Source organism: Platichthys flesus, chromosome 24 (assembly GCF_949316205.1).
Source record: "Platichthys flesus chromosome 24, fPlaFle2.1, whole genome shotgun sequence".
In the NCBI taxonomy this organism is placed as follows: domain Eukaryota; kingdom Metazoa; phylum Chordata; class Actinopteri; order Pleuronectiformes; family Pleuronectidae; genus Platichthys; species Platichthys flesus.
This window is the reverse complement of record NC_084968.1, coordinates 660,048-686,682: the sequence shown is the minus strand read 5'-3', so window position 1 is coordinate 686,682 and position 26,635 is coordinate 660,048. Positions and strand designations below refer to the sequence as shown.

Below are 26,635 nucleotides of genomic sequence, written 5' to 3'. Positions count from 1 at the left end.
ACACCTCGTGCATGTGTATTACTAAAATGCTGAGCCATCCTAAAACTGGAAATTCGCTCCATTTGCAGCTGGTAAAAAGACTTGACATGTTGCCCCAGGTTCAAAACAAACAGGAAATGCTGAGTCTGTTCCTGGTATGTTTAAAAACACACTCTGGGTTACACAGTGAACCAAAACCCACACACAATGAAACAGAGAGGGAAACTGTGGTGGAGGTGGTGGTGGTGGTGGTGGGGGGGGACGTTTAAGATAGAAAATGTGTGCATGTGTGTGTGTGTGTGTATGTGTGAATGTGTGTGTGGAATAAAACAGGATAATTCTTGTTTATATAAGAGAAGTAACTGTAATTAATCTTTATTTAAAATGATTAATTGAGGCCTATATGTCCCTACCCCCATCCTATTTGTTGACCATGTAATGGGGAGAGTTGTATTTGTTCACTGATTGATTATTAACCTGAAAACTGTGCACTTGGATTTCAAGGAAAAACTGTAGGAACTGTTGTATTTGTAGAACTATTTTAATTAATATTTGTATCAGTCTACAGAAGAAATAAGAAGCAGATATAATAGGCAAATTCATCAATATACTGTAATACATAAGATACTAGGTAAAAGTATCTGGTCAAGTTAACCAGAGTAATACAGGAAACTATGCAAGTTTAACTTCAAATTAAAATAATCCTCTTCAACTTGCCATCGTTTATCATCTGCAGTAAACTTTTCAGCATACATGAGTTACATAATGCAAAGGTCCAACAAAAGTAGCTTACTGATAGATGAATGCATTAACATATTGAATACCACAACCATGTCCCCCAATAAGCAGTGTGACACAAACATCAGTGATTCATTCACAACGATTAAATACAATACATTTATAATATTGTGGATAAGTGATTAAATCCAAAGAAGAAGAAATCTTTAGCAAAATATGAATTTATCATCAGGACAAAATAACTGTTGAAATGATAATTACTCCTGTATATATAAACCATAACTTGAAAATTAAATAGATTAGTAAGTAAATAAAAGAAACAAAACATTTAATAAAACATAATCAAATACAAAATACTACCCAAAGCTATTTTATGTGAAAACATGACATTTATTTTGAAAAGAAACACCAGGACAGCCACTGTGGTCAACTTGACAGCACCGTGTTTCTTACTGAGAGCGAAGTCACTACTCGCAATCCCTTAAATTGTATTGGACACATCTGCCAGGTCACGCTCAGACAGCGGGAGATATATGCCGCAGAAAGATTTCTGCACACGGACAGCAGCAAGAGCAAGTGAGAGGAAATCAACCCGACACAGAAGAATGGGTAGGCTATCTGTATTTAAATTCGTATAGCCTATTACAATGGGATGGTCTGAGTGTTCTGTGCACATATGTGTTAAAACCTTATAGGCCATAATTCCATACTTTATTTTTTCCTTGATTTAAAGGGATTGATAATGGAATAAATGATGACAAATCAATTACAATTTGGATAATATTTTTGAAAGATTCTGAACAATATATGTTGCTCAGACAAAGCAATTTAGAACATCTACAATTTTATAATTTTATCATTATATACTGGGCTGAATTAACGATGTAGAAGGGCATATATGAACTAGGGGCTTAAAAACATGGTTTATAATATGGTCAGCTATGGTCAGGTCAAATTTGCCATAATGCAACTATCTCAACCCTAAATTACATAAACATAAACATTTTAAAGGGGTAAAATATCCATTAAAATCTTTACAATAACATTATATTAAGCCCTAAAGAAATGTCCATTAAATGTGCAGCTTATTTAATGCCCTTAAGGCCCTTTTAAGAGTTATAATGACAGTTGCCATTCATTTTGTTTGGTCAGTTTGAGGGGGTTTTAACCACTGGAAATATATGTAAATGATGGAGATAACCTATTATAAATACTTTAACAATCACAATCTATATATTCCTATAAAATACCAAGGATTCACTCTGATAACCACTGGGTGTACTGTATTATAAACTCTCTCCCCCTAGGTATTCTAAATCGATCAAAGAGGGCAATGCTATATGTTAAGCAAGTAAAGATACGATTTTGGAATTTTGTGTCCGTTCTGAAATTCTATGTTACTTGGCAGTTATTGTTGACACTTGTAGAAATAAGGGAACTATTAAATGTCGGTCCCAATGATATTCATGTTTCCTCACTGTGTGTTTTGGGCTTGGTGGATAAGACCTGTTTGTATTTATATTCGTTATATGAAAATACTTATTAACAGACCTAGATCAATAAATAATTCACTCTGACACTGAGACTAGAGGTCTGGTCTTCCTTTTGCGTTACGAGCTTGTCCCCGCCTAGCAACAAAGCTATGGAAAAAATTTTTGATAAGTTGATTAAAAATGTTGTTGTTTTTTAACATATATACCATTAGCTGTTAAATTGAGTACTCATATTGAAAAAGCGAAATTCTCCTGACATTTTCGCCTCGTCACCTCTTTGAAAAACAGTTCATCACTAAAGTGCAATGAATCATTGGATATGTTGGGCTGGAAAGAATTCACCCGGTGGAGCCTTCGCTGCTCAGGACTGGAAGGACACATTTGTCGGCCGCATTCGGAGCAGTCTTAAAATTGGGACAGTGTAGTTGTGTCGTTGAAATGAAATCAGTCTACGAATGCAGCCGACGAAGCTTGACAGCTTGTCTCACTAATGAGGGAGCAACAAATGTGGCCTTTCACCTCATCCACACAGGAACCGTGAAGACATTGGTTTTGTTTTCAAGTCAAGCATTACTGAAAATGTTTCGGAAGATTCTCAGTCATCCAGGTCACACAACATTTGGCTAATGGATATCAAGTAATCCATGGCCCTTTTGCAGATGTTGTTTATGTGAGTCCTTTTGTTAAGTAAAATATATAAGAAATTACCAAAGTGTGATTAGGTGAGCGACTTCAGCTGTCCTTTGAATGTTTTTAACAGTTCATAGTTTCTCCACAGATGCTGCAAGCCTGAAGGGAACTCCATCAACGTGTAAGGATAACGTCCCACCTGGTAACTACAGTACATTCCAGACACGCCAGTTTTTGATAGTTTTCTTTCAAATAATAGATCAAGGGGGATATGGGGACTTAAAAGTAGCAGATTGTACACCACTCCTGTTTTAGTGCCAATATGACTATAATGAAATGATATGCAATGAAATTATATGATAAGCCACTTTACCCTAATGTTATATAATTGATGTTCCACTGGTATATACCCCTTATAAAGGTATGTCATTGCAGTTACCACTCCTTTTTGTCATATAACAATGGTGTACCAGTCTTGTAGGGTCATATGCCAGTTCATATGCCATTGCTGTTAAAATCCCCTCTTGACACATAAATGCGCCCTTGTGTTCTACTGAAAGAAACAGTTTCCCTTTGGCAGCCAATAGTGTATATAATATTGGTAGATAAAATGAGACAACATTTTATGAAAGGGCAATTTATTTTGGCGCATGGAAGTGTTCAATACATTTCACTGTAATCTGCCCATTAAAATTTGACATTTGTTAGGTTAAATAGGATTATACCAAAAAAATGTAATCGCAAACACAGCAAACACAATACCTGTAAAAAGAAATGACCTCAGTGGAAAATCATGTGATAGAATTTAAAGAGGTTTACACCTTGAACCTTTGATGTCCTCTAAAGTCACTTATTAATCTGAGTTAGTCACACATAGTCATTATTGACTCAACTTACTGAAAGAGTTTATAGTACAGGTTGCTCACTAGTCAGTATTTTGTTAGTGGAAAAAAGAGTTGGTCTAAATTAAATCAAATCTAAGTCAAAATAAATATAATATCTAAATCAATATCCACAACCATTTGTCAAAACAAGTGGTAATATTGAAAATGCTTTGTCAAAAATGTAATGTTAACCAGGATGAAAACATTTAAAATGCGTTAGATTGTTCATAGATTAATGCTTTGACCCCCTTTTTACTCAATACAATTATACTATTTTTACTGGTTTATTCATACCTTCTGTTCTGGAATTTAATTAACTTGAACAAAATAGTTTAACTTGAACTTCAGAGCAATTGTTAACAATATGTAAGGAAACAAATAATTATATGCAAAAGATAACAACTGCGCCAAGGTCAAATTTCTGTGAGTAGGAAAACATTCCCAGTCCACCCTGTCTAAGGCCTTCTCAGCATCAACTGCTATAATAATCTCTAATGCAGTACGGGAATGTGGAGTGTGATAACTCATTTTACAAGAGACAGTAACTACCTTTAATTGTATCATTGTTTTTTCTTTGCTTGACTTTTTTCCAATGTTTGTAAGGGACGAATATGTACACTTATTTATATTACATTCAAAAATATGGCGCTTTAGTTTATAGATATTATTCAGTTCTTCCCTGACCTATACTGCATCCGTCATTGTGGTAATGTTGTGCTGATCTGGGAAATAGTGTTAATCCTCCTAACAAAATTAAAATATGAACCTCCTTGACGGATGTAAACTCTGTGGGTTATTGGATCCTGATATGGAGCTGACTTTTAAAGAAAGTGAAAAAAAACATTATCTGGATTTGTACAAGATTAAAGGGTTATTCCTTGGAGTCAGTCCCAACCCCTCCTCAAAATGTTATGGATATTGGTGTAGTAGCTTTGTGTAACGCTGCTCACTAACAAACAAACACTGTTCAATTTGGGGCAGTTAAAGGGGGATTATTGGATCTTTGGCAAAGTATGGGTTCTACTGAGTGACTTATTAAAAAAAAACTAATACTGATGTATCAATGATAATCTGCAATATTAGAATAACCCTCTATGCATACATGTGCAAACTTAAGCAGAACCATTTGGAATGGATTATTCTGCTTTCCGTTGTATCCCTCCAAAATAACCCAAATGGAATCAGATGTAATCCTCCATGATTGTGATTCAATTCCTTAAAGGTTTCACATAAATCTTACACACTGAACCTTTAAAACACTCAGAAAATGAAATTGTGCCATGCCCTGACACTGTATTCTGTGTTCAGCTCTGCCTGTGAAGCTCGATGTGGTCAGGGGTCCTGAGCGTCTTCCTGCAAATGAGGAGTTAAAAGAAATGCTGCAAGGGAAACTGCGCATTCTGCAGGTTGACAGCAACGAGGTCAATGCTCTGTTCATGGTATAGCCACACCAGCACCCACACACACACAAACACAACCTTGTTCTTCTATCTCAGTGAGGACACTCATTTAGAATTGCACTCTCGGGACAAATAAAGTTGTTTTGAATTTGAATTGGCATAACCCTCCCTAGCCCTATACCCTAACCTTGACCATCACAAGTAAATGCCATATCCTAATCCTTACTTTAATGCTAACTCTTAGAAAGTGAGGACCGCACAAAATAACCTCACTTTCCCTAAATGTCCTCACTCCTTTAGGTCTAGGATGACAAAGATGTCTGTTAGTACACACACCCAAATATATATATAAAACATAATTTTGTAGGCTTTTTGCATTTTACAACAAGGTTGCATTTATATTTCTAAACCTTAATCATTCCCTTAGGTTACTGTTTCCCTTTATAATAAATTTCTTTCATTTTGCGTATAGGTTTGTGTGTAAAAGTAAAAAACTATGAGACCTCTATCAAACTGACAGTCATGTTTCAGTATAAACTAAATATACAGATATACTGTGAAGCCTGAAATGTATACTGCTTATATAAGAATATTATTTACTAAAATATGTTCCAAAGTGCATTCTTACTTAAGTGAACGTAAATTGTTGACAGATAGGAACAGAACAAAAGAGAAGAGCAGACGCAACTGTGTGTGCCTATGTGTGTCAGGAAGTGTGAGAGGATGTAAGTGGGAGGTGTTGGCTCATTCACAATGAGTCAGGACTGGTCTGTCAGTCCAATAAGCATGTCAGTGTCTACATGTAAACATGGTCTGTGTTCTGTAGAAAGAACTTTTAGAGTTTAGAAACTAGACTCACACAAGTAGGTGGTTGCAGCAGTGAGATACATAAAACAAAATCATTATAATTGGACTAATTGCGGCTAAATGTTTCCTCAACAAGGTTGTCATGCAGTTCCGAAATCATACATCTCTGTCTTGTCTATTTTTTTTCTCTGTGTATACAGGAGTTGTCTGCTCATGTCATCTCCATCAATAGTGAGGAAAATGTTATATTTGTAAGATTCCAAACATTTGAAGAGATATGGAAGTTCACCACATATTATACAACAGGTATGTTTGGGATAAAAAAAAAGCTGTTTTCCATGACACCTTTGTTGTTGTTGTTGTTTCATAACTTCAAAAGTGCAAATGTATCATAAATGATCATATATTGTAGTAAAGCTGTATCACTTTTCTGCTGATTCTTCATCTTCCAGGTTTCCTCGGTCAGTGTATGGAGAATTTATTGTTAGAGGAGGAGTTCTGGCTCAGCTCTTTGAAGGAGGAAGTTGCTATTGAGGTTTCCATTCAGGAGGAAACACTGAATCTTATCTACCAAGGCATCCTAATGCAAGATGGTAGGTGTTGAATCTAAGGTGGTGTTCTACACAATACATGTCCTTTACAACATTGGTAACAGAGGTTATACAGTATTAAAAGTTGTATAAACTGTGAGAAACAACATCAACAGAATTATTAGTCATCTGCTACTGCTGTTCATTTGTTAAAGTTCACTTTTTCAAATTATCTTTGTTGTTTGTCTCATTGTAGGTTTTAACAAAACCTTTGAATGAAAAGCATTTCAAATTCACACACTCTCTGTCCTTAGGTTCTTTGTTCGCTATTTGTTGTGCCGACCAAATGTTTGATAGCTCTACATCTGGAAGAGACCTGCACCTGGAGCAGGGTGACATAGCTCACTTTGAGCCTCCCTTCTTGGGCTCAGGCTGGACCGTTCTATGCCTATCTGATGGAGCCCGGGGAACGGCACCCAGACCCAATCTGGAGCCAGTTATTCCTTTTCACCAGTGAGTCACCTCTACATGCTGTGCCTATAGTCATATATCCATAATACCTACTGCTTTTACTCTTCTGGAATCATGCAGTAGTTGATAGGAGGTTTTCTATCTTTGTACTCTTATGATTTAGATCAGGGGTGTCCATATATAGAAAAATATACGAAGTTCTGGGCCACTCACGCCGCCACGACCCCCTGCCCTGGAGCGGACTGTTGATGGGGGGGGGGGGGGGAGGGACGGCCTTCTGAGGGACAGCTTCAATACAGTGGGTGTAACGGGTGCAGACAGGTGTGTGGATCCAATCGCACAACTCGGAGACACAAGAGGGTGCAATTAACCAGCTTTACTGTAGAATATTGGTACACGTCACGGCAGTCCAAACACGGGTACAATAATTCCACAGGAGACAGGCAGCGGCAGAGTTCGTAATCGTTCCAGTCCAAGGTCGGTACACGGGAGGGCAGTTGATCACAGGGCAGGGTATCCGGCAGGGAAAAGGCAGAGACGTAAACCGTTAAGCAGGCAGGGATCGGTAACAGGAAGGCTATCAGGAGGAATTGCTGGAACGCTAGGAACATTGAGAAACAAAGACGAACTGGCAACGCCACACAGGAACGCACAGACTAAATACACCGGGTGATGAGGACCAGGTGCAAACAATCAGGGAGGAGCTGACAATCACCCAGGTGGAACACACACACGAGGGAGGGAGTGAGGAGTCTGAAACGAGAGGAGAGGTGAGTAAACAATAACAACAACACATAACAAGAATAAGTTATAAATCTCCAGCCAACTTAACTTAATAAACTGGGCTGGCCATAACAGTACCCCCCCTCCTAGGGACGGCACTGGACGTCCCAGGCTCGTCAGGATGTAGACGGTGGAAGTCTAGAATGAGGTCCGGATCAACAATGTTCTTTGTAGACACCCATTTCCTCTCTTCAGGGCCGTACCCCTTCCAGTCTACCAAGTATTGGCGACCGCGACCGCGGTGGCGAACAGCCAAGAGGCGTTTGACTGTGTACACCGGCCCTCCATCGATGATCCTGGGAGGAGGAGGAGGCTTGGTGGGAGGAACCAACGGGCTCTCCAATGCAGGCTTGATCCGGGACACGTGAAAAGTGGGATGCACCCTCATAGAACTGGGCAGCTGGAGTCGCACTGCAGAGGGGTTGATAATCCTGGAGATGGGGAACGGACCAATAAACCGAGGAGCCAACTTGCGGGACTCCACACGTAGGGGAATGTCACGAGTAGACAGCCAGACTCTATTGCCTGTTTGGTATGTGGGTGCATGGGTCCGTCGTCGGTCCGCCGCCCCCTTTGTACGGACGGAGCTTCTTAGAAGGACCTCCCGGACCCCACTCCAGATCCTACGGCACCGATGGACGAACCTCTGGGCAGAGGGAACATTGACCTCCTCCTCTAAGTCGGGGAACAGTGGAGGTTGGTAGCCATAGGCACACTGAAATGGAGACAGGCCGGTAGATGCACTGGGTAATGTGTTGTGTGCATACTCCACCCAGATGATATGATTGCTCCAGGTGGCCGGGTTTTGAGAGACCAGGCATCGTAGTCCGGTCTCCAACTCCTGGTTCATCCGCTCCGCTTGACCGTTTGACTGGGGATGGTATCCGGAGGAGAGACTGACTGTGGCACCGAGGAGGGAACAGAACGCCCTCCAGAACTGAGAAACAAACTGTGGACCCCGGTCTGACACCACATCCTTCGGAAATCCATGAATGCGAAAAACATGCAACAGAACAGCCTCTGCAGTCTCTTTGGCTGAAGGAAGCTTGGGCAAGGGAATAAAATGAACCATCTTTGAGAATCTATCAACAACTGTTAAAATAGTGGTGTTACCTTTCGAAGGAGGCAACCCGGTAACGAAGTCCAGAGAAATGTCAGACCAGGGGCGATGGGGCACAGGAAGTGGCTGCAGGAGACCAGAGGGTGGCCGTCGCGAACTCTTGTTCCGAGCACAAACAGGACAGGCCATCACATATTCCCTGACCTCTCTCTCCATGGATGGCCACCAGAAGCGTTGTTTGACCACAAAGAGAGTCCGCCGTATCCCAGGGTGACAAGAAACCCGAGAGGTATGGGCCCAATGGATGACCTGGGAACGAAGTAGAATCGACACAAACAACCGGTTCGGGGGACATCCGTCCGGCACCTGACCATTAACATTTGCCTGTCTGACCCTCTGTTCAATATCCCAGGTAACGGCCCCTATCACACAGGATGGAGGCAAGATAGTAGAGGGAGATCTCGGAGCAGAACCAGGGTCAAACAAACGAGACAGTGCATCTGCTTTTGTATTCTTTGAACCAGGACGATAGGACAGTGAAAAATTAAAGCGATTAAAAAATAAGGCCCACCTGGCCTGTCTGGAATTTAGTCGTTTGGCAGATCGGATGTACTCGAGATTCTTATGATCAGTCAAAACCAGGAACGGCTGTTCTGCCCCCTCCAACAAATGACGCCATTCTTCCAGAGCCACTTTAATAGCTAGTAACTCCCTATTCCCAACATCATAATTTCGTTCAGCGGGCGAAAGTTTCCGAGACAGAAAAGCGCAGGGATGGAGTTTCTTGTCCACTTCTGACCTTTGCGAGAGTATGGCCCCGACTCCTACGTCTGAGGCATCAACCTCCACGACGAACTGAAGATTAAGGTCCGGGAGCGTGAGGATTGGGGCAGTAGTAAATCTCTCCTTTAATCTTTGAAAGGCTCTCTCAGCCGGTAGCGACCACTGAAACCTTATGTTCGAGGAGGTCAGTTTATGCAATGGAGATGAAATAGTGCTGATTGCCCTGGCGAAATCCCATCAGTGCTCTCGCCGCCTCTCGACTGGGATTAGTGGAGTTGAAGATCTTGCTTAGAGTTTCTGTAAACAGCTGAACCGAGGAGCAGATGTGTGAGTTTCTTGACCATTCAGCTGTCGCCCATCTCTCTGCTCTGCCAGAGAGGTACGAAATCACGTACGCCACCTTGGAACGTTCCGTCTGGAAAGCTGGCGCATTCAACTCGAAATGAAGCCCACACTGAACCAGAAATGACCGACAGTCGCCAGAGTCCCCGGAAAATCTTTCGGGACGTGAGAGACGTGGCGGGACAGCAGGCGGGGAAGCAGCGGGAAGTGGAGCTGGAGCTGGGACCGGAGCTGGAACAGCACTCGGAGTGATGAAGGTGTCCAGACGATCCATGAGCCTTTGGACCTGAGTAGTCAAGAAACTAACCTGGCCGTGAATGCTCTCCTGGCGCTCCGACATCCCCTGCATCTCGAGGTGAACTGCATTAAATTGTTCCTCCGTCTGCTGCAGTAATGGTGCCGGCAGGACAGTGCGCCCGGAACCGGAGTCGGCTGAATCCATCTTATTGGCCAGTTCGTACTGTAACGGGTGCAGACAGGTGTGTGGATCCAATCGCACGACTCGGAGACACAAGAGGGTGCAATTAACCAGCTTTACTGTAGAATATTGGTACACGTCACGGCAGTCCAAACACGGGTACAATAATTCCACAGGAGACAGGCAGCGGCAGAGTTCGTAATCGTTCCAGTCCAAGGTCGGTACACGGGAGGGCAGTTGATCACAGGGCAGGGTATCCGGCAGGGAAAAGGCAGAGACGTAAACCGTTAAGCAGGCAGGGATCGGTAACAGGAAGGCTATCAGGAGGAATTGCTGGAACGCTAGGAACATTGAGAAACAAAGACGAACTGGCAACGCCACACAGGAACGCACAGACTAAATACACCGGGTGATGAGGACCAGGTGCAAACAATCAGGGAGGAGCTGACAATCACCCAGGTGGAACACACACACGAGGGAGGGAGTGAGGAGTCTGAAACGAGAGGAGAGGTGAGTAAACAATAACAACAACACATAACAAGAATAAGTTATAAATCTCCAGCCAACTTAACTTAATAAACTGGGCTGGCCATAACAGTGGGCCATAGTCCATCATATTACATTTCATTTAGCTGACGCTTTTATCCAATAAGTGCATTCAAGGGTACAATTTTAAATCGAATGGGGGCCGCAGATGGCCCGCGGGCCGTAGTTTGGACACCCCTGATGTAGATAGTGTCTTACTGTATATATTGTTGTTTTGTTTTTATGTACAGTGCACCAACCACACCATGGCAATTTCCAATATATGCAAATATACGTGGCAATAAAAATAATTCTGATTCTAAGATTCTGATCCCGTCTCTTCACAGATGGTTTCTCAAATCCTGTGCTGAGAGCATTTTAGTTGGAGAGGGGAAACCTGCCTGTGACTTCCCCCTGCAGTTTGGTAAGTGCAGTAAAATCTATTGAGGGTAATTTCACTCATAAATAATTTTGGAAATATATAGACATCACTACAAAAAAGGCATTCCATATATGTTTATAATTCAGTGTTTGCACAGTTTTTGACACTTTGGTACTACCATTTTCAACAGCCATTTCAACTTCTATTAGGAATTGCTTTTTGACAGCAACTTACTTTAAGAACACCAAAACAACTCTTTTGCTCACATATTGATGACTGGCTCTTGTACGTTAGCTAAACAAAGAATGCAGATCTGAAGAACGCATAGAACATCTTGGGCTGGCGAGCAAGAGAATTGAAAACCCTCTGTGACAAATGAAAGACTGCCCTACAAAGTAGAGGCGAGGGCAGGGCCACTCTGGTGGGAATTGCCAAACACAGGTCAACCTTTTAGGTGAGCGTAAAGGCAGGATCACATTGTAGGCTGATGATGAGGGCAGAATTCCTTAGGATACAGATACCTCTGGCAAAGGCAGGATTCATCTGGAGGCAGAGAAGGACACTGGGGTGGGAACAATGTGACCACTGACAGTTTGACGGGCTGAAAGGTGAAGTTGAGAAGCAGGCAATGGAGGCTGGTAACTAAAGCTCCAGGCACATGACAATCTGGCTGGTCTTTGATGGTCTAAAAGGTCGGGCAGTGTCAGTAGAGAATGGCAACTTGAGATGGGCAAGGCGTGAAATAGAAGAGACACTGGCTGGGACCAAAATCAGATAGGAAATAAACCCATCACTCAAATTTGAATTTATTTAGTCTCATCTCTGTTTACTCTTTTCCATTTAGCCAGAGGAACGTGTCTGGCCACATTGGAGTATCATGCTGAAGGCCCATGTGAGCTGAGCATGGCACCAGGTGATCGCATCATCATTGTGGGACTCCTGGTGTCTTGTTTCGACTGGTTCACAGGAAGGAAGGAGGCGACAGGGGAAGTGGGTCTGGTCAAGACAAGCCTAGTGAAACCATTAACTGACATTTATGGGTAAGTGCATTACCACTTTATTAACATTATTGCTACTCCTACCAAACTTATTTCATGATAGATTATACTAAATAACACAACGGTATGTTTTTCTATTCATTTTCAACATTTTAGCTCAGCAAATGTAGTTTTGGAGGAAGAAGAAGAGGAAGGGATGTTCTACAGTCTGCAAGAGGACAAAGGCATAGAGGAGGCAATTGCCTTATTGAAGAAGAAATCTCAAAATGACATTGGTCACTACTATAAACTGGGTAAGACTGCAAAAGGAGTTAGAGGGCAAACTGATTTCTACAGATTTTCCATCACTGTGTTTTCTGTTCCTACCACATATACAGGTGTGAGTGGATGTTTAATGTACCTGATAGTTAGCACACCTATTTTCACCAGCTTATCAAGACTCAATTTCATATTTTTATTAACAAAACACATAAATAATTTGACTTGACGGACCAATGACGGAGAAAACAAGGGAAAAAAAAAACTTCAAACTAAGTAACAAAATCTTGGTCTAAATATTTCCGTATCGCATTTTTAACTGTCACACCTATTGGTAGGACAACATCGTAAAGAAACATGTAATAAAGCCTATAGAAAGCTTAACACACATTACATGACATTCTATTTTGATTCTTTAAAGTTTCTACATTATTTTTCTCCTGTTTGTTTTTCCTTACTCTTGTTGAGGGTTAAGGGCAGGGGATGTCACACCATGTTAAAGCCCTATGAGACAAATTGAGATTTGTGACTATGGAAAATACAAATAAAATGTATTGATTGATTCTATTTCAATTGCTACTTTGCTCCTAATGTTATCCAACACACTTCGACAGAGAGCCCCATTGGATAAACTGTCTCGATCCTGCTGTCAAGATTCATAAAAGTGTCGCTAATCCCAATAATGAATAAAATTGGACAAATGACACCGCTTTGTGAAATTCCATTAGAAATTTGTTGTAGCTATATTTTCAACATTTTAACTGCAGGAATGGTATATCTGCCTATAGGATAATTGCAATTATTATTACAAAACCATTCTAAAGCTTTTTGTACTCAATAAGTTGTTTTTACTTTTACCACTCTCTTTCCCAACAAGTCTCAAGCAAATACCATTATTTAAGAGGAGCAAAGTTAAGGTTTTGCTACTTCAGTTTTTCTCTTTCTGAACATACAATCTGTTATAACCTAACAATGTAAATTTTGTACTAAGTTTGAGTTTTTCTCAATAACTGAGGCTCACTGGGGGTTCAACAATTTTTAAAACTGTACACTTTCAAAACAGTTACACACTCGGCCCAAACTATTATTTTAACTCAGTTCCAATATTAGTCAGAATTTATTTTCCAGTGTGCAAATAGGATACATGATAGATATTTGTATTATTTATAATGATCAAATTTTTCCAAACATCATAGTTACTGGATCCCAAAATTTTTTTTATAAAACAAATATTATTACATTTGTGTCCTGTTCTAAATGGGTTGTTTTTAAGAACACATATCGTATATTCCTTTTTTATTTAAACTGAATTGTTATATAGTTATTCATGAGCTTGACTCGACTGTTTTTGAGGTTTTAGGAAATTATCTCATATACTTTTTTGTACTTTTTGTTGTTCATCTCAGATATTGTCTGTTGCCAAGACTCTGAAAGTATGCCATCATGTAAGTATTACGATCTAATGTTAGATTTATTTTTAACTTTTAGTTTGATCAATTTATCTTTCCTCTTTATTGTAGCATTGCTTTTTCCTTCAACTTTTGCAGTGAACTCTTCGTCTCAAGTTGATCCTCAGCAGACTGAGTTGAGGAAAAATATGCAGAGGATTCTGGATCAAGGAAAAGACTCAGCAGATTTCATTGTGACCATGAACAGGACCTTAGAGGATTCAGTCACACCTACAGAGGCAACAGACCCAAGCCCTCCCTGTTTCACTGTTTACCCAACTGTGGAGGGAAACAACACTGATATCTTCATCCCGCTCTTCTCTTTTTTGGAGGGTCAAGATTGCAAAGTAGAGTTAAGTGTCCTTTACGGACTGAGTTCAGAACGCCTCGCTTCCACTGCCTTCTCCGGTCACTCTGACGAGGAAGAGCTGATTTCCTTTCTGGCTGTTGCCAGGGAAGCAGCCAGGAAAAAGCGTCTCTTTTGGTCACAGACTCGTTTGTGCTTCCTGTTAGGCAAGCTCTGTGCTGGGAGGTCAAAGTTCAGCCAGGCTCGGGTTTACTTTGAGGAGGCCCTCAGTGTTCCACAAGAAGGCTTCAGGGACCTTAAACTGCTGGGAAGCATTTACTCTAACCTGGCTACCATATATAATTTGCAGAAAAATACAGAAAGTTTCTTTTCTGTGATGGAGCGACTTGCTGCTTTGCAATTAGGAATCCCTGGCTTCCTGGACAACTTAGAGGACAACACTGTACTTAAATATATCCTCAAGAAAGCTGTTGTCTCTCACAACAAAATGGCGGAGGCCTGGGCTTGTTATCTTTTGGCGAAGTACCACTGGGCTGAGAGCACTGGAAGGGCTCAAGTTGTCCCATATCTTGAGAGACTTCTTGTTCTCTCTACTGAAGCTCAAAGACCATGGACATTTTCAGTCGGTAATGGATACTTGACCTTGGCGAGGCTGTACAGTGAACTCAGCCTTCTTCACCTCAGTGTCAGTTCAGCCAGGAGAGCTTCTCTTGAGCAATCTGCCAAACTGAGTGACTGTCTTAACAGCATGGTCCTGGTCCTGGATAATTACAACAAACTGTACGGGATCACAGAACAGGAAGCCTCCATCCCACCTGAAGTGGCTCCTTTTTTACACCAAGCCCTCTCTTTAATTAAAGCCCAAGGAGGAGGCAGAAACCAATACCAAGTTTTAAGCCACCAACTTACTGTTAGTCTCTGCCAACTTTTTTACAAGCACAAAATGGTGGAGTGCGCGATCCACCAAATGCACATTCTTATAAACAACACTCCACCTTTACATAATGTCCCTAGCTCTGTGTCGGAGAGAACCAGTGCCTTTATCTGGCTGGCATGGCTTCACATTGACAACAGCCAGCCCAATTTTGCATTGGATATACTAGACTCCGTCCTCTCTTCCACACCAGAACACTGCACAACCCCTCTGGAAGGTCAGTGTCTATGGTTACATGCACTTATTAAGCACAAATTAAAGGAACTTTAAATATTCTGACCGATCTGTCAATTATAAAATCCATTCATGATAGACCTGAAGTAAGTTCTACATTCGACTGAACAAATGTCAACACTAGAGGAACAAAGCTGCAAAGTAAATCTGGTGCTACTGCTGCCATGCTCTGAACAGTTCAGTACACAGTTAACATTTAGAAGGAACAGTTTTTCCAGCTGCCCAAACCTAGAAACATGATTGTGCGTATACTTTACTAAACGTCTGTGTATAGAATAATTACACAACATACATTTTAATGAGTTAGCTTTAGAGATGTTGGGAAGTGTATTCATGAATTTAGTAAATAGCCAGCTTAGCAGTTTCCCCGCTTCCTATCTCTATACTAAGCTATCCTATCCATGTCCTGTCTACATTCCTTGTTCTATAAGATTGGTATAAATCTTTTGATTTATTTATTGGGAAGAAATGACATTTTATCAACTTATACTATCATATATATAAATATATACATATATACATATATATGTATATATTTTACATATATATATACATATATATGTATATATTTCCCTAATTTATTCCTTTTTGATATAAAAATATGTTTACATAAGGTGTATCCACACCGAAATATCGTTTTTTAATTGCACTTAAAGGTGTACTCCATAACATGCGGGGTGTGGCGCTTCGATGTATGGGTGACCTCCAGAGGGCAGCAGAGAGCTACCAGGCTGCAGCTGACATCTGCCAAGAGTATGAGGACCTTTCAAACTGGGCTGTCACTAAGGCCAACCTTGGTAAGATTGTATAGGCTTTATGACAGATGGTTGTTCTAATGGTGTTCAGTTGTTGAGACCCGGTTGTCCTTCATCCTCATAAAGGGCTGTTGTGTCTGAAGGCCGGAGCTAAAAGACTTGCACGGGGGCACTTGATTGAGGCTGTGCAGCTCTTCTCGGGGCTGGATGAAGAAGGTCATGAGGCAAACTTCATCACAGTGCTTCTTGAGCTGGGGGATCTCTATTTGGAGCAACAACAGATACACTATGGGAAAGGATGCTTTGAGTGGGCTCTGCTGGTGGCTATCAATGCTAACCTGTTAGATTGTAAGTGAGCAAGTCACACAGCCTCATACAGATATTCTGCTTTTCTTTATTTTGGGATATTTATAAATAATTTTGCTCTTGTCACTGATCTGCAATGAACTCTTGCTTATTGTCAGATCAACTCACTGCAACTAGAAAATTGTGTCATCTTTATGGCTGTGAGAGTCCAGACCAGGCACAGTTCATCATCTACAGTGAGCACCAGGTCCAGCTGCTGAGACACACAGGAGACAGACAGCAGGAGGGAGAGGCCCTGGAGGCCATCAGCCAGCTCTTCCTCTCTCTGGGCACAGAAAGGTGTGTGTGTGTGTGTGCATGTCACATAATCAATAACATTCTTTTTACCTTTCAGTGACAGGTGTTTCAATAAAAAAGTTAAATCCTTGAAATTGAAATCACGTTATCCATTAGTCTTAAGGTATTAATGATTCAAGTACTTACAATATGGCAAATTTTATAATTGCGATGTTTTCAGGGCGTACCAGTCAGCTCTTGACTATACCAAGATAAGTCTGGGAATTTTCATCGACCTGGGCTGCAGGGAGAAAGAGGCACATGGCTGGTTGCAGGCCGGGAAGATATACCACCTGCTGGGACAGACTGAACTGGTGGACCTTTATGTTCAGGTTTGAGAACAGCTAGTTAGTGGAAAACCCACTATACGACACCTGCCCAAGTCCTATTCTCGCGATCACAATATCACATGATCACCTCAAGATAATTTCTACAAATTTGGCACAACGATTCACTTAGACTCAAGGATGAAATGATATAATTGACTGTCAAATGTCAAGATCAGCATGACTTTATATTTTAATTTTGGTCATAATGGAGGAATACATACGCTAATTATGACAAAATACACAAATCCACACTGCCTGTCCTTCAGTAGTCCTTTTCTACTGATTCGAAGTCTTAACTATGTTTTCTCATGTCGTGCGAAGTTCACAGCAAAAAAGACAGTGGGAATTATCATTCACCACAGTCTGATTGTTTATCTGCAGAACATATCAAGAACTTATCTGCAACACTTCCTGTACCCGTTTCAAAGTAAAACCACTGTTTTTTTCCATTAACTGAAACCATTCATCCGTTGTGTCCTGGCATTTACTTCAGTGCATATAACCCGACCTTCAAGGAAATACAGTACAAGCAGCTCTGCTGAAGAAGCCAGTGTGAACAACAGACAACATGCAACAGAAGCACAGCCGTTTCGCAGCATAACCACAACCACTGTGGCCAGGGTGTTATATTTCTTTAAAAGCATTTGTTAATGTCATTATCAGGTAGCTCAGGATGTCGCCCTAAGAACAGGAGACACCACTTTCATCCTCCAGCTTCTGGAAGCTGCAGGAGACATTTTCTTCAACAGCCGCCACAGTATGAAAAAGGCTACCATCTTCTACAGGGTACGTTCTGGATAAAACAACTTGTGAAATATGATAATTTAAAAACATATTTATCCATTTTCCAACCCAAGGCCCTCATCCAACAAATACCCATGATATAGATCTAATAAATGTCAATCTTGACTTGCAGTATCTTTATAATGTACTTTAGAATTATTCCACCCAGCTTAAATTTACCAAAACTACACAAATAGAACTTGATATAAGCTGGAGTTTATCATTTAAACCTTTCAAAATGTTCTGCATATTTGTGTGTAATCCATAGGACCATGCTATGCCCATCGCAGTGAAGAGCAGCAGTGTTCGTACCAGGTTGAGATTGTGTAATAAACTGACTGAAGTGATGCTCAGTCTAAAGCTGTATGGGGAAGCTGTTGAATTTGCTCAGACTGCACTGGACATCAGTATCACTCTGGGTATGAAAAAACTCCAACACAAAAATAAAACATTTATTTGGGTTTAGGATTTCAATTTATAATAAAGATTAGATTGAGTCCTTATAATAATAATTTGCAGTGCATTTGCATTTTAAATATTGGATAAATAATATCTTGTATGAAATGCATTCACAATGCAATTGTAGAATTAATGCTCAGGCGCTCACTACATTTATAACACTACAGAGGTTTTAAATCCAAATTCACAGGATGGAAGGCAACCTTCAGAGCAACTTTTAAGATGGAAACAAATATGCTGTGCAAAGTGGCTCAACATTGCCAGTGGCTGTGGAAGCTATGTTATAAGAAAATTAAATCAAATATTTGGTCAGCACTTAGCACATTGCAAGTAAGCAGATGATCAAGAAATTTTTCTATTTATTTAATAGAATTATGTGAATTTAATGTCATAGGACCAGCATTCATCATGTTAAGTCAGCCCTACGCAGCGCCACATCAAATTGAATGCTCCTAACAACCTGAGTCTCAGGAGTCACTTGGAGTCTCCAAGTCTTGTTTAAGTACGATTCACTGACGTACCCATATTTATAAGCATAGGTTGAAAAATACTGGAATTCCCTATGGTTCAGGGAGGTAAAACAACCAAGTGTTCAAAGGTAAAAGGAGTGATCCAAATTGAACTATCAGAGTTTCTCCTGACATGTAATGGGTTATGACTGAATAACTGTCTTCTCCTACATTTGTGTTGGATGGACAGGTGAGCGTCTGAATGAGCGCGTGGGCTACCACCGCCTGGCCTCTCTGTTCCACTGTCTGGAGCAGTATGAGCTGGCTGAACACTATTACCTGAAGACTCTGACCCATTGTCCGACACCTTTGCAGTTCGATGAGGAAACACTGTACTATGTCAGGGTCTACCAGACACTAGGGGACATTATGTTCTATGACGTAAAGGTAAGGGATTCAAATATATGGTGGGATTTTTCTATATTTCAAATCACAGACACTAACCATATGAGTCTGGAATGTACCCCTTTCACTTTGTATATTCTGATGGCCCAGTAACCACCAGGGAGCTTTGAGTGCAGTAATAAACATTGCTGACTATAATTGAACACAAACTTTGCAACCACTACAATATATGCACTGCTACAACATGTGAGGTTAAATGTACTACCAGGAACCAAACCCACCTATTATTTGAAAACTGGCACCAGGACCCACACAACATAGTCGCCGTTACTGAGCCCTTACCAAAAAGCTTGTACCAGGACCCATGCAAATTGACAAATGATTGGGTCTCCTGACCCAGCCAGGAGACCCAATCTGTACTGACAAAACAGCTGATTACAATACATTTTCAAGCTTTGCGTCATATCTCATGTAACGTTTGTAGTCTTCTTGTGTGCCTGGCCCTGATTCTTAAGTCACCCTGCTGACTCTTTGCAGCCCACTGGCTGTTGCTCTAACTACAACTTGCACTTCTTCATTTTGTGTATGCCTGCCCACTAACAGACAGATTGAGAGGTGGGTGGCAGCGAAATCAAACCATCTTGTTCGAAATCAATTGTCTAAAAAAACACTGGAAGGCCATGTAGTCATGTAGACAGTTATGTTGGAAAACTAATTAGTAGTGTAATGTACTGAACTCAAACATTGAGGTCAGCTTTCGTAACTAGAATAAAGTGCAGAGAAACTAGGATGTATGGAGAAGGAAGAGGCCGCCGCAACAGACGCTGAAACAGCACCAGCACGTGAGATAACTTTTGCTAAGCTGCCTCGTACAAGGGCCATCTAGCACTTATGCATGTAGCGGAAGATGAGTGGCTGTGCTGCAGTGAATTTCATCACAGGAAGTTTGTTTTGGACGGACTTACTATAACTACAAAGGAAGGGACACAAGCCACAGAAAGGCTTCAAGCTGCAAATGGACAGAGGAGCTGGAGACACACAAGAGCTGGAAAAAACAACCAAAGCCAGCAGGGTGCTGCTTTAAGTACACTTCAGCAACACCAGTCTAACTTGTTATCTGAAACTGTTCTAAGCTTCCCTAAATGACCCAAGAAGACAAACATGGTCATATTTACTATATCACAACTAGTGTATTATAACTGTTGGATTTAGCCCTAGAGCATATATTTCGTACTTTTCTTAAAATCAGTCAGCAGCAAGCCAACAAGCCAAAATCACAAATAGATTATTATAAAAAAAAATCTATCTGATGTGCGCTGCACATCATCGTGCGGCGCACATCATCCTGCGGCGCACATCATTCTGCGGCGCATATCATCATCACCGCACATCATCGTGCAGCGCACATCATCCTGCAGCGCATATCATCATCACCGCACATCCGCGTGCTGCGCACATCATTATGCGGCGCACATCATCCTGGGGCGCACATCGGCACACATCGTCCTGCGGCGCTCAGTACTGCGCACATCATCCTGTGGCGCACTTCATCCGGCAGTGCACTTCATCGTGCGGCGCACATCATCCTGCCGTGCATATCATCATCACCGCACATCCTCCTGCGGTGCACATCATCCTGCGGCGCACATCATCGGGCAGCGCACATCATCCTGCGGCGCCTGAGCAGCACATTACCAAAATAGTTTGGTGTTGGTTGCTGGACTGGTAAACGTCTTGTTTGTGATTGTTGACACCCAGAGTAGAAGAGTGGTGTTCGCTGTGTAAAGTTAATAGCTTTGCTGTTGTGTAACAAGGACGGCATTGTGCTGGCATAACCTTCGAGGCTTAAACCACTTCCTGTTAAGCGATGTTTTCAAAGGCCATAATATTTACATTACTATCTTCAAGAGAGTGTGTATTGTCCTTGGATGTAAGTGAAATGCTATGTCCTGGCCTGTGCTGTGCCATCTCTTTGCGTAGTGGTTGTGTTGTTTCCCCAATCATCATTGCAACAAAAATCAAATTTAAATAAGCTAACTAGAAAATGTATTTAAATAGATAACAACAAAATATAGGCTACTTCTGTATGAATGTGCACATTACCAGAATGTTAAGTTTAGTATCCCATGTTTAATTCGTAGATGAGGTGTTTAATATTTTGACAAAAAAAATTGTTTTGTCGCCTTTACATTTTGGTGTCATCTCTATAGGACCCATTTGATGCTGCAGGCTACTACCACTTGGCTCTGGCTGCAGCCATGGACCTGGGCAACAAGCGGGCTCAGCTGAAGCTGTGCACACACCTCGCCACCATCTACCACAACTTCCTTATTGACCGGGAGCTGTCTCTCTTCTTTTACCAGAGGGCAAGAGGATTCGCTGCAGAGCTGAATGTGAGAAGGATTGACATTTCATCAGATAAGCATTTTAGCAGTATCTCCCAGTAAAAGACCACATGTGAAGATCAGAAGAAAAACTAACATTTTGCTAGATGTCACACAAGAAGTTAAAGCTCAGGTGATGGTGATATTTGTTCTGAAAATTGTATTCAGTGTAAACTTTAAGACCCTCCATGGAGATGATGAAGATGATGATCGCTAAGTTGTCCATTTGAATTGCTGACTGCATTGTACTGTATGCAAATACAATTCAGACAACGGGTTTGGAAAATTGTGTCTGTATTTATTAAATTGGCTAAGATCATAGTATATGTTTTCAAAGTGCTAAAGAGAATAGCATTTTGTTTTGTTCCAATTGTCAGAGGTTTCAGTTTGAGCACAATTGAAAAAATCTGAGTGTACTACTGTATGTTGTTTGGTAACTGTCTTAAAACCACATCATCTTCCCTGATTCCTTACACACTTTTACACTCATGTTATTTTGATTTAACTGTGAAAAAATGAGCTCTTGCAATTTTCTCTCACCATAGATCTGTACATCATGCAAACTGGTTCTATACAGCTTCAAATCTTCTGCATTATTCAGGTGAAGGGGGAGCAGAGGCAGGAAGCGACGTATTCCTTCTGCTACAGTTCAGTTCAATTCAATGAGATTTTATTTGTACAGCAAATCACAATATACAATATGGGACTATGGGAGGGAAAACACTCAAAGTTAGTTACATGTAGTAAAATGAATGAATTTGGTGTCAGAGAGACAGAAAGAAAGGCAGAAGTGCTCACTGGATGATGGGAGTTCCCTCAGCAGTCTAGGCCTACTGCCTATTGTTTTTTTACCCACTGATATTGTATCTTCTAACAATATTAAAACAGATTTTACATAACTATTGAGTATGAAATAAATTGCTAAAGGTACAAGACATCCCTACTTCCCCCTCCTCTTGTGGGCAAATGGAACGTCCCACCTGAGACATGACCTCCTTGCCAAGCCTGCAGTCATTACGTTATGACAAAAGGGCCCCATGGCACACATCCTGTCAAGATGCAAGATTACTCTGACCCAGCGCCGGTGATGCCATGACAAAGTACCGACTGTGCTCGCACACATTCTAGAGCAGATGAGACCCAGGGAACATCAACTCAAGAGCAAGACGCCACCTGTAAAAACATTCGTTAAAGAAGGAGCAAAGCCAGCAGCACCCAATAAAACCAGGGCAAGTCTCCTGCAGTCAGCCCAAGCGTGGGAGCTGAGGGTAGACTTGAGGAGAATGTCAGTTGTTGTCTATGCCACCTTGAGACCCGAGGCAGTCTTGTTTTCAAGTGAAGGAAAGAAGATGATCCGAGGAGAGCTGACTGTGCCTTGGGAAGAGGGGTGTTAGGAGGTATTTGAGAGAAAATCGGAACGCTACAAATACCTTGTGCAGGACTGCAGGGACAGAGGCTTGCAGGCATGGTTGAACCAGGTTGAATTAGGGGGCAGAGGTTTCCCTGCCCAATCAGTCTGAAAGTTGCTGACAGCAACAGGGTTGACATGGAGAGAGGGGAAGAAAGCGGTATGAAGATTGGGGGAAGCAGGAGAGAGAGCCTCCTGTTGGATACGGAGCAGGCGAGAGAAGTTAAGCTGGAAGCTGGAGGGAATGAGTAGTGGCTTGCTACCACTGCTGACCTGCCAACAGGAGAGTGTTAGGGTTAAGGGTCGAAACACTGTTAGTCTGCATCTGATGAGAGGACCTCCTGGTCAAGGCTGAAGTCATTGCATGACTCAAGGAGAAGCATCTTTGGATAAACAAAAAATTAAATGTAAAAGTGAACCCATTTACACAAATATTATACACCGACTTGGCCTGTTCAAGTTTTAATAGGCCCTGAGCTTCAGAGTCCTTATTGTTGGAGGAAAAGGGGATAAAAAGTGGGTTTGTAGGGATGAGGATTGGCTCTTCTGCAAAGATGGAGCCTGGGGACCTGAGCAGAGAAGGGCCCCTGAATATGGCTGATTATATTAGTTCATAGCCATAACAATTATATCACAACGACCATTTTTCCTGGAACCACCAAAGTTCCTTGGAATGCCCCTGTGTAGCATATCTTGGGGGAGACTCTTCTCCCATAAAAAGTTCAGCTTAGTTAAAAGGCAGTTCGACCTCAAAATACCTACACTATTTAATGAGTCATAATGCATAGACACAAGAAGTAAAATATAGTCATAGGAAAAGAAACTTATAAATTTAATTTAGGTGAAAAGAGCTACGACGTGCTGCCTTCATCCCTCTATTGCCCTCAGAAAGAGTGTTTTCCTGCTAAACAATGAGCCCTGTGTCTTCGAAAGTGACAGACTATTTCAAATAAACACACTCACGACTGGGTGAAGAACATATGTCTCGGCCAATACCCCTCTTGTCTGTTCAAATAAACTTTGACTGTAGCTGATCCGTGGACATGAATAGTGTACAGCCTGCTTCCCCTCGTTGACATCATTCTGTCAGAGGATAGTGAGAATTACAAACAGCTTCACATCTACAGTGTGTGTGTGTGTGTGTGTGTGTGTGTGTGTGTGTGTATGTTTGTGTGTGTGTGCATGTGTGCCTGCGTGTGTGTGTGCCTGCGTGTGTGTGAGTCAGAGGGGGGGGTTCTTACAGTATATTCCCATTTGAGAGACACCTTGAAGGTATCGTATATTTGATGCAGCCGAGAGGTCGATGATGTTGTAAGAAGTTGTTGATGATGAAGGAAGGATTCCGAGGACCCAGTAGTTTCAGTGTAACAAGGTTTATTACAAGAAATTACAGGTCGGGACGGGCATCTAGATACCCGGAGACACACAGCCAATAGTGAAAGTCTGACTTGCAGGAGTCTTACACACAGTTATATAGGCAGTTTGGTTCCACCCATGACTTCAAGTATAACGCATCCCACATGGGATTTCTGACTAGATAAGGGCATATCTTTGTGTCCGAACATGAAGGCACACTGGTCAAGAACCTTCCTTCTGAGCCCATCTGTTAACTGTTGAGAGATGGTTCCCTAGGTCAAAGGTCATCCCCCAAAGTGTAAAGTAAATAAGACAAACATCTGGTGGACTATCTGAGAATGACTAAGATTCCAAAAGGCAGGCATCATCAATCTAAGCCTGTCATTATGTTTTAAGGACACATACCAACATGTTTTAGTCTAATGAATACACGACAAAGGCTCTGAGAGAAAAGACATTTTTGCAAAGTGAGGTCATTTTTTTAAATTATACTTTCCATTGAGAGTTAAGAAAACGTTTTCTTCTTTTGTCCTTCATTAGTTCAACAACTGTCAGTAATGTTTTATTCACCACCACTCTGCTTAGGCCATTTAGTAGTTTAATATTGGGAAACCAGTCTGACCATCTGGAATACTGGGCACTTTCCCAGTTGGCCGGGCACAATATGTAACTAACAGTAAACAGTTGAATTCAATCAAGCCGCACCAAATGACAAACACTCATTGATACCAGTCCCCTAAATATGCCTAACATCCTTTCTTACAATATAAGAAGAAAAGGAAAAAAATACCCAGAATCTGACCCATTTATTGAATCTGCTGCAGGAGTTAATGGGTTCCTCCTTGGCCCACACCCCATTCTTTCACTTGACTGGTTCAGTAGTCTTTGCGTCATTCTGAGTAAGGACCGACAAAGAGCAATGAAAACATAACCTTCTTGGTGTAGGTGATGACATGAGATGAAAGTTATGTTGATTACAAAAAAGATTCCACATCTACAACAACTCCGCCGCTCCCGTTGTGTTGTTGTCTCTCAATTAAAGGTATGGCTTTCCCTAACCAAGGTTCAAATCCAAATGGACGATCTGCTGTTCTAATGGTTGTGACAGTGCAACAGCACATAGTAATACAGGTATAACAGGCCAAATTAACCCCCGACCAGATTAAACCCGGGCGAGAGTATACCCCAGGGATGCACTGTCCTAGGCCAAACCATTCCCGGGGTGTAAAATAGCTTAGGCCATAATATACCCGGGGTATAATCTAGACTAGGCTCATTTAACCCCAGGTATAGTCTGGACTGGGGGTATACTATGGCCTGTTACACCGGTCAGAGCAAGCCTCCATTATTAGACCTGATTCTTAAGCCTGCCTTATACCTTGATCAATGGTGTGGCTGCATAGTGCCAAAAAGAGGAATGGTAGTTAAGGGGTGGAATTAACAGAATGAAGGACAACAGACATAAGCTGGTCTCAGACATGCACTGAGCTCGACAGGTCAAGGACAAGGAGATCAGACACAACCAAATACCTCCAGAGGGTAAGATAGATGCTGAGAAGCCAGCTAAAAGGAAGGAATACGATCCAATCCATCAGCATTAAGTCCCACCAGTCATCAGCTAAACTCCAATGGAACTAACAACAGTGCTGCTATTCGGTGGCAAGTAAAATTCAGATTGAGTGTATGTATATATATGGCAGCTGACAGTCACATCAGGAATACGGAGCAGAAGAAGATCAAGAAGTGCCAGCAGCTGATAGAATAACTGGAACAGATGTGGAGGGTGAAGTCTGAATAGGAGCATTAAGGGCTGTGACCCCCTCACTGTGTGAATTGCTTCACTGCATTCCTGTTAGACAGGACGTTAAGCATGGAACATTTCTGTGCCTGAAAGTGCACATGTGTACAACCTCTTTTATTTGTTTTATTATTATATAACTTATATTCAAAACATACTATTATAGTATTGTATGATGGTTGTAAGGGATGGGTACTCATACCAATACTGCATATCAGTCCGGTACTAAAGGTATTCTAATCAGTTATCAGTTAAGCTCCTATTGGACTTTGCCAAAATGTTTTACGCCTCATAAGTATCCAGACTCCAACTCTGTAAAAGAAGTAACAGCTAAACAATTAGCCACAGGCATTCTTAAAATTTCCATTACTGTTGGTATTCTCACAGAGGTTCTTATGAATCAGGGTCCAAATTTCATTAAGTGCACACTCAATTCCTTTCAGTTTATGGGCATCAAGAATAA

The 26,635-nt window shown here is 41.4% G+C and overlaps 1 protein-coding gene across 6 annotated transcripts; it reads left to right on the top strand.

Annotated features, from left to right (window-relative positions):
* The first annotated feature begins 1,187 nt into the window (after positions 1-1,187).
* On the top strand, positions 1,188-22,509 carry LOC133949935 (SH3 domain and tetratricopeptide repeat-containing protein 1). 6 transcript variants are annotated; one of them, XM_062384028.1, is made up of 19 exons: positions 1,189-1,326; positions 2,989-3,021; positions 5,033-5,163; positions 6,132-6,237; positions 6,384-6,524; positions 6,776-6,974; positions 11,191-11,267; positions 12,070-12,265; positions 12,380-12,516; positions 13,888-13,926; positions 14,002-15,387; positions 16,061-16,201; positions 16,286-16,507; positions 16,624-16,804; positions 16,983-17,133; positions 17,794-17,916; positions 18,182-18,332; positions 19,072-19,268; positions 21,437-22,509. In XM_062384028.1, exons 1-19 carry the CDS (start codon positions 1,251-1,253, stop codon positions 21,671-21,673), a joined length of 3,924 nt encoding a protein of 1,307 aa, XP_062240012.1. In that variant the 5' UTR covers positions 1,189-1,250; the 3' UTR covers positions 21,674-22,509. The 6 variants fall into 6 exon arrangements, with proteins under 6 accessions (XP_062240016.1, XP_062240012.1, XP_062240014.1 ...); XM_062384030.1 differs by having other exon boundaries at positions 2,989-3,042; positions 14,029-15,387; XM_062384027.1 differs by having other exon boundaries at positions 2,989-3,042.
* Positions 22,510-26,635: the final 4,126 nt, after the last annotated feature.

Bases quoted from the DNA above. Each gene is read 5' to 3' on its own strand.
- LOC133949935 (XM_062384027.1), top strand. From the start codon at position 1,251: ATGCCGCAGAAAGATTTCTGCACACGGACAGCAGCAAGAGCAAGTGAG. The intron at 3,043-5,032 runs GTAACTACAGTA...TTCTGTGTTCAG, and splicing joins TAAGGATAACGTCCCACCTG to CTCTGCCTGTGAAGCTCGAT. The intron at 5,164-6,131 runs GTATAGCCACAC...CTGTGTATACAG, and splicing joins AGGTCAATGCTCTGTTCATG to GAGTTGTCTGCTCATGTCAT.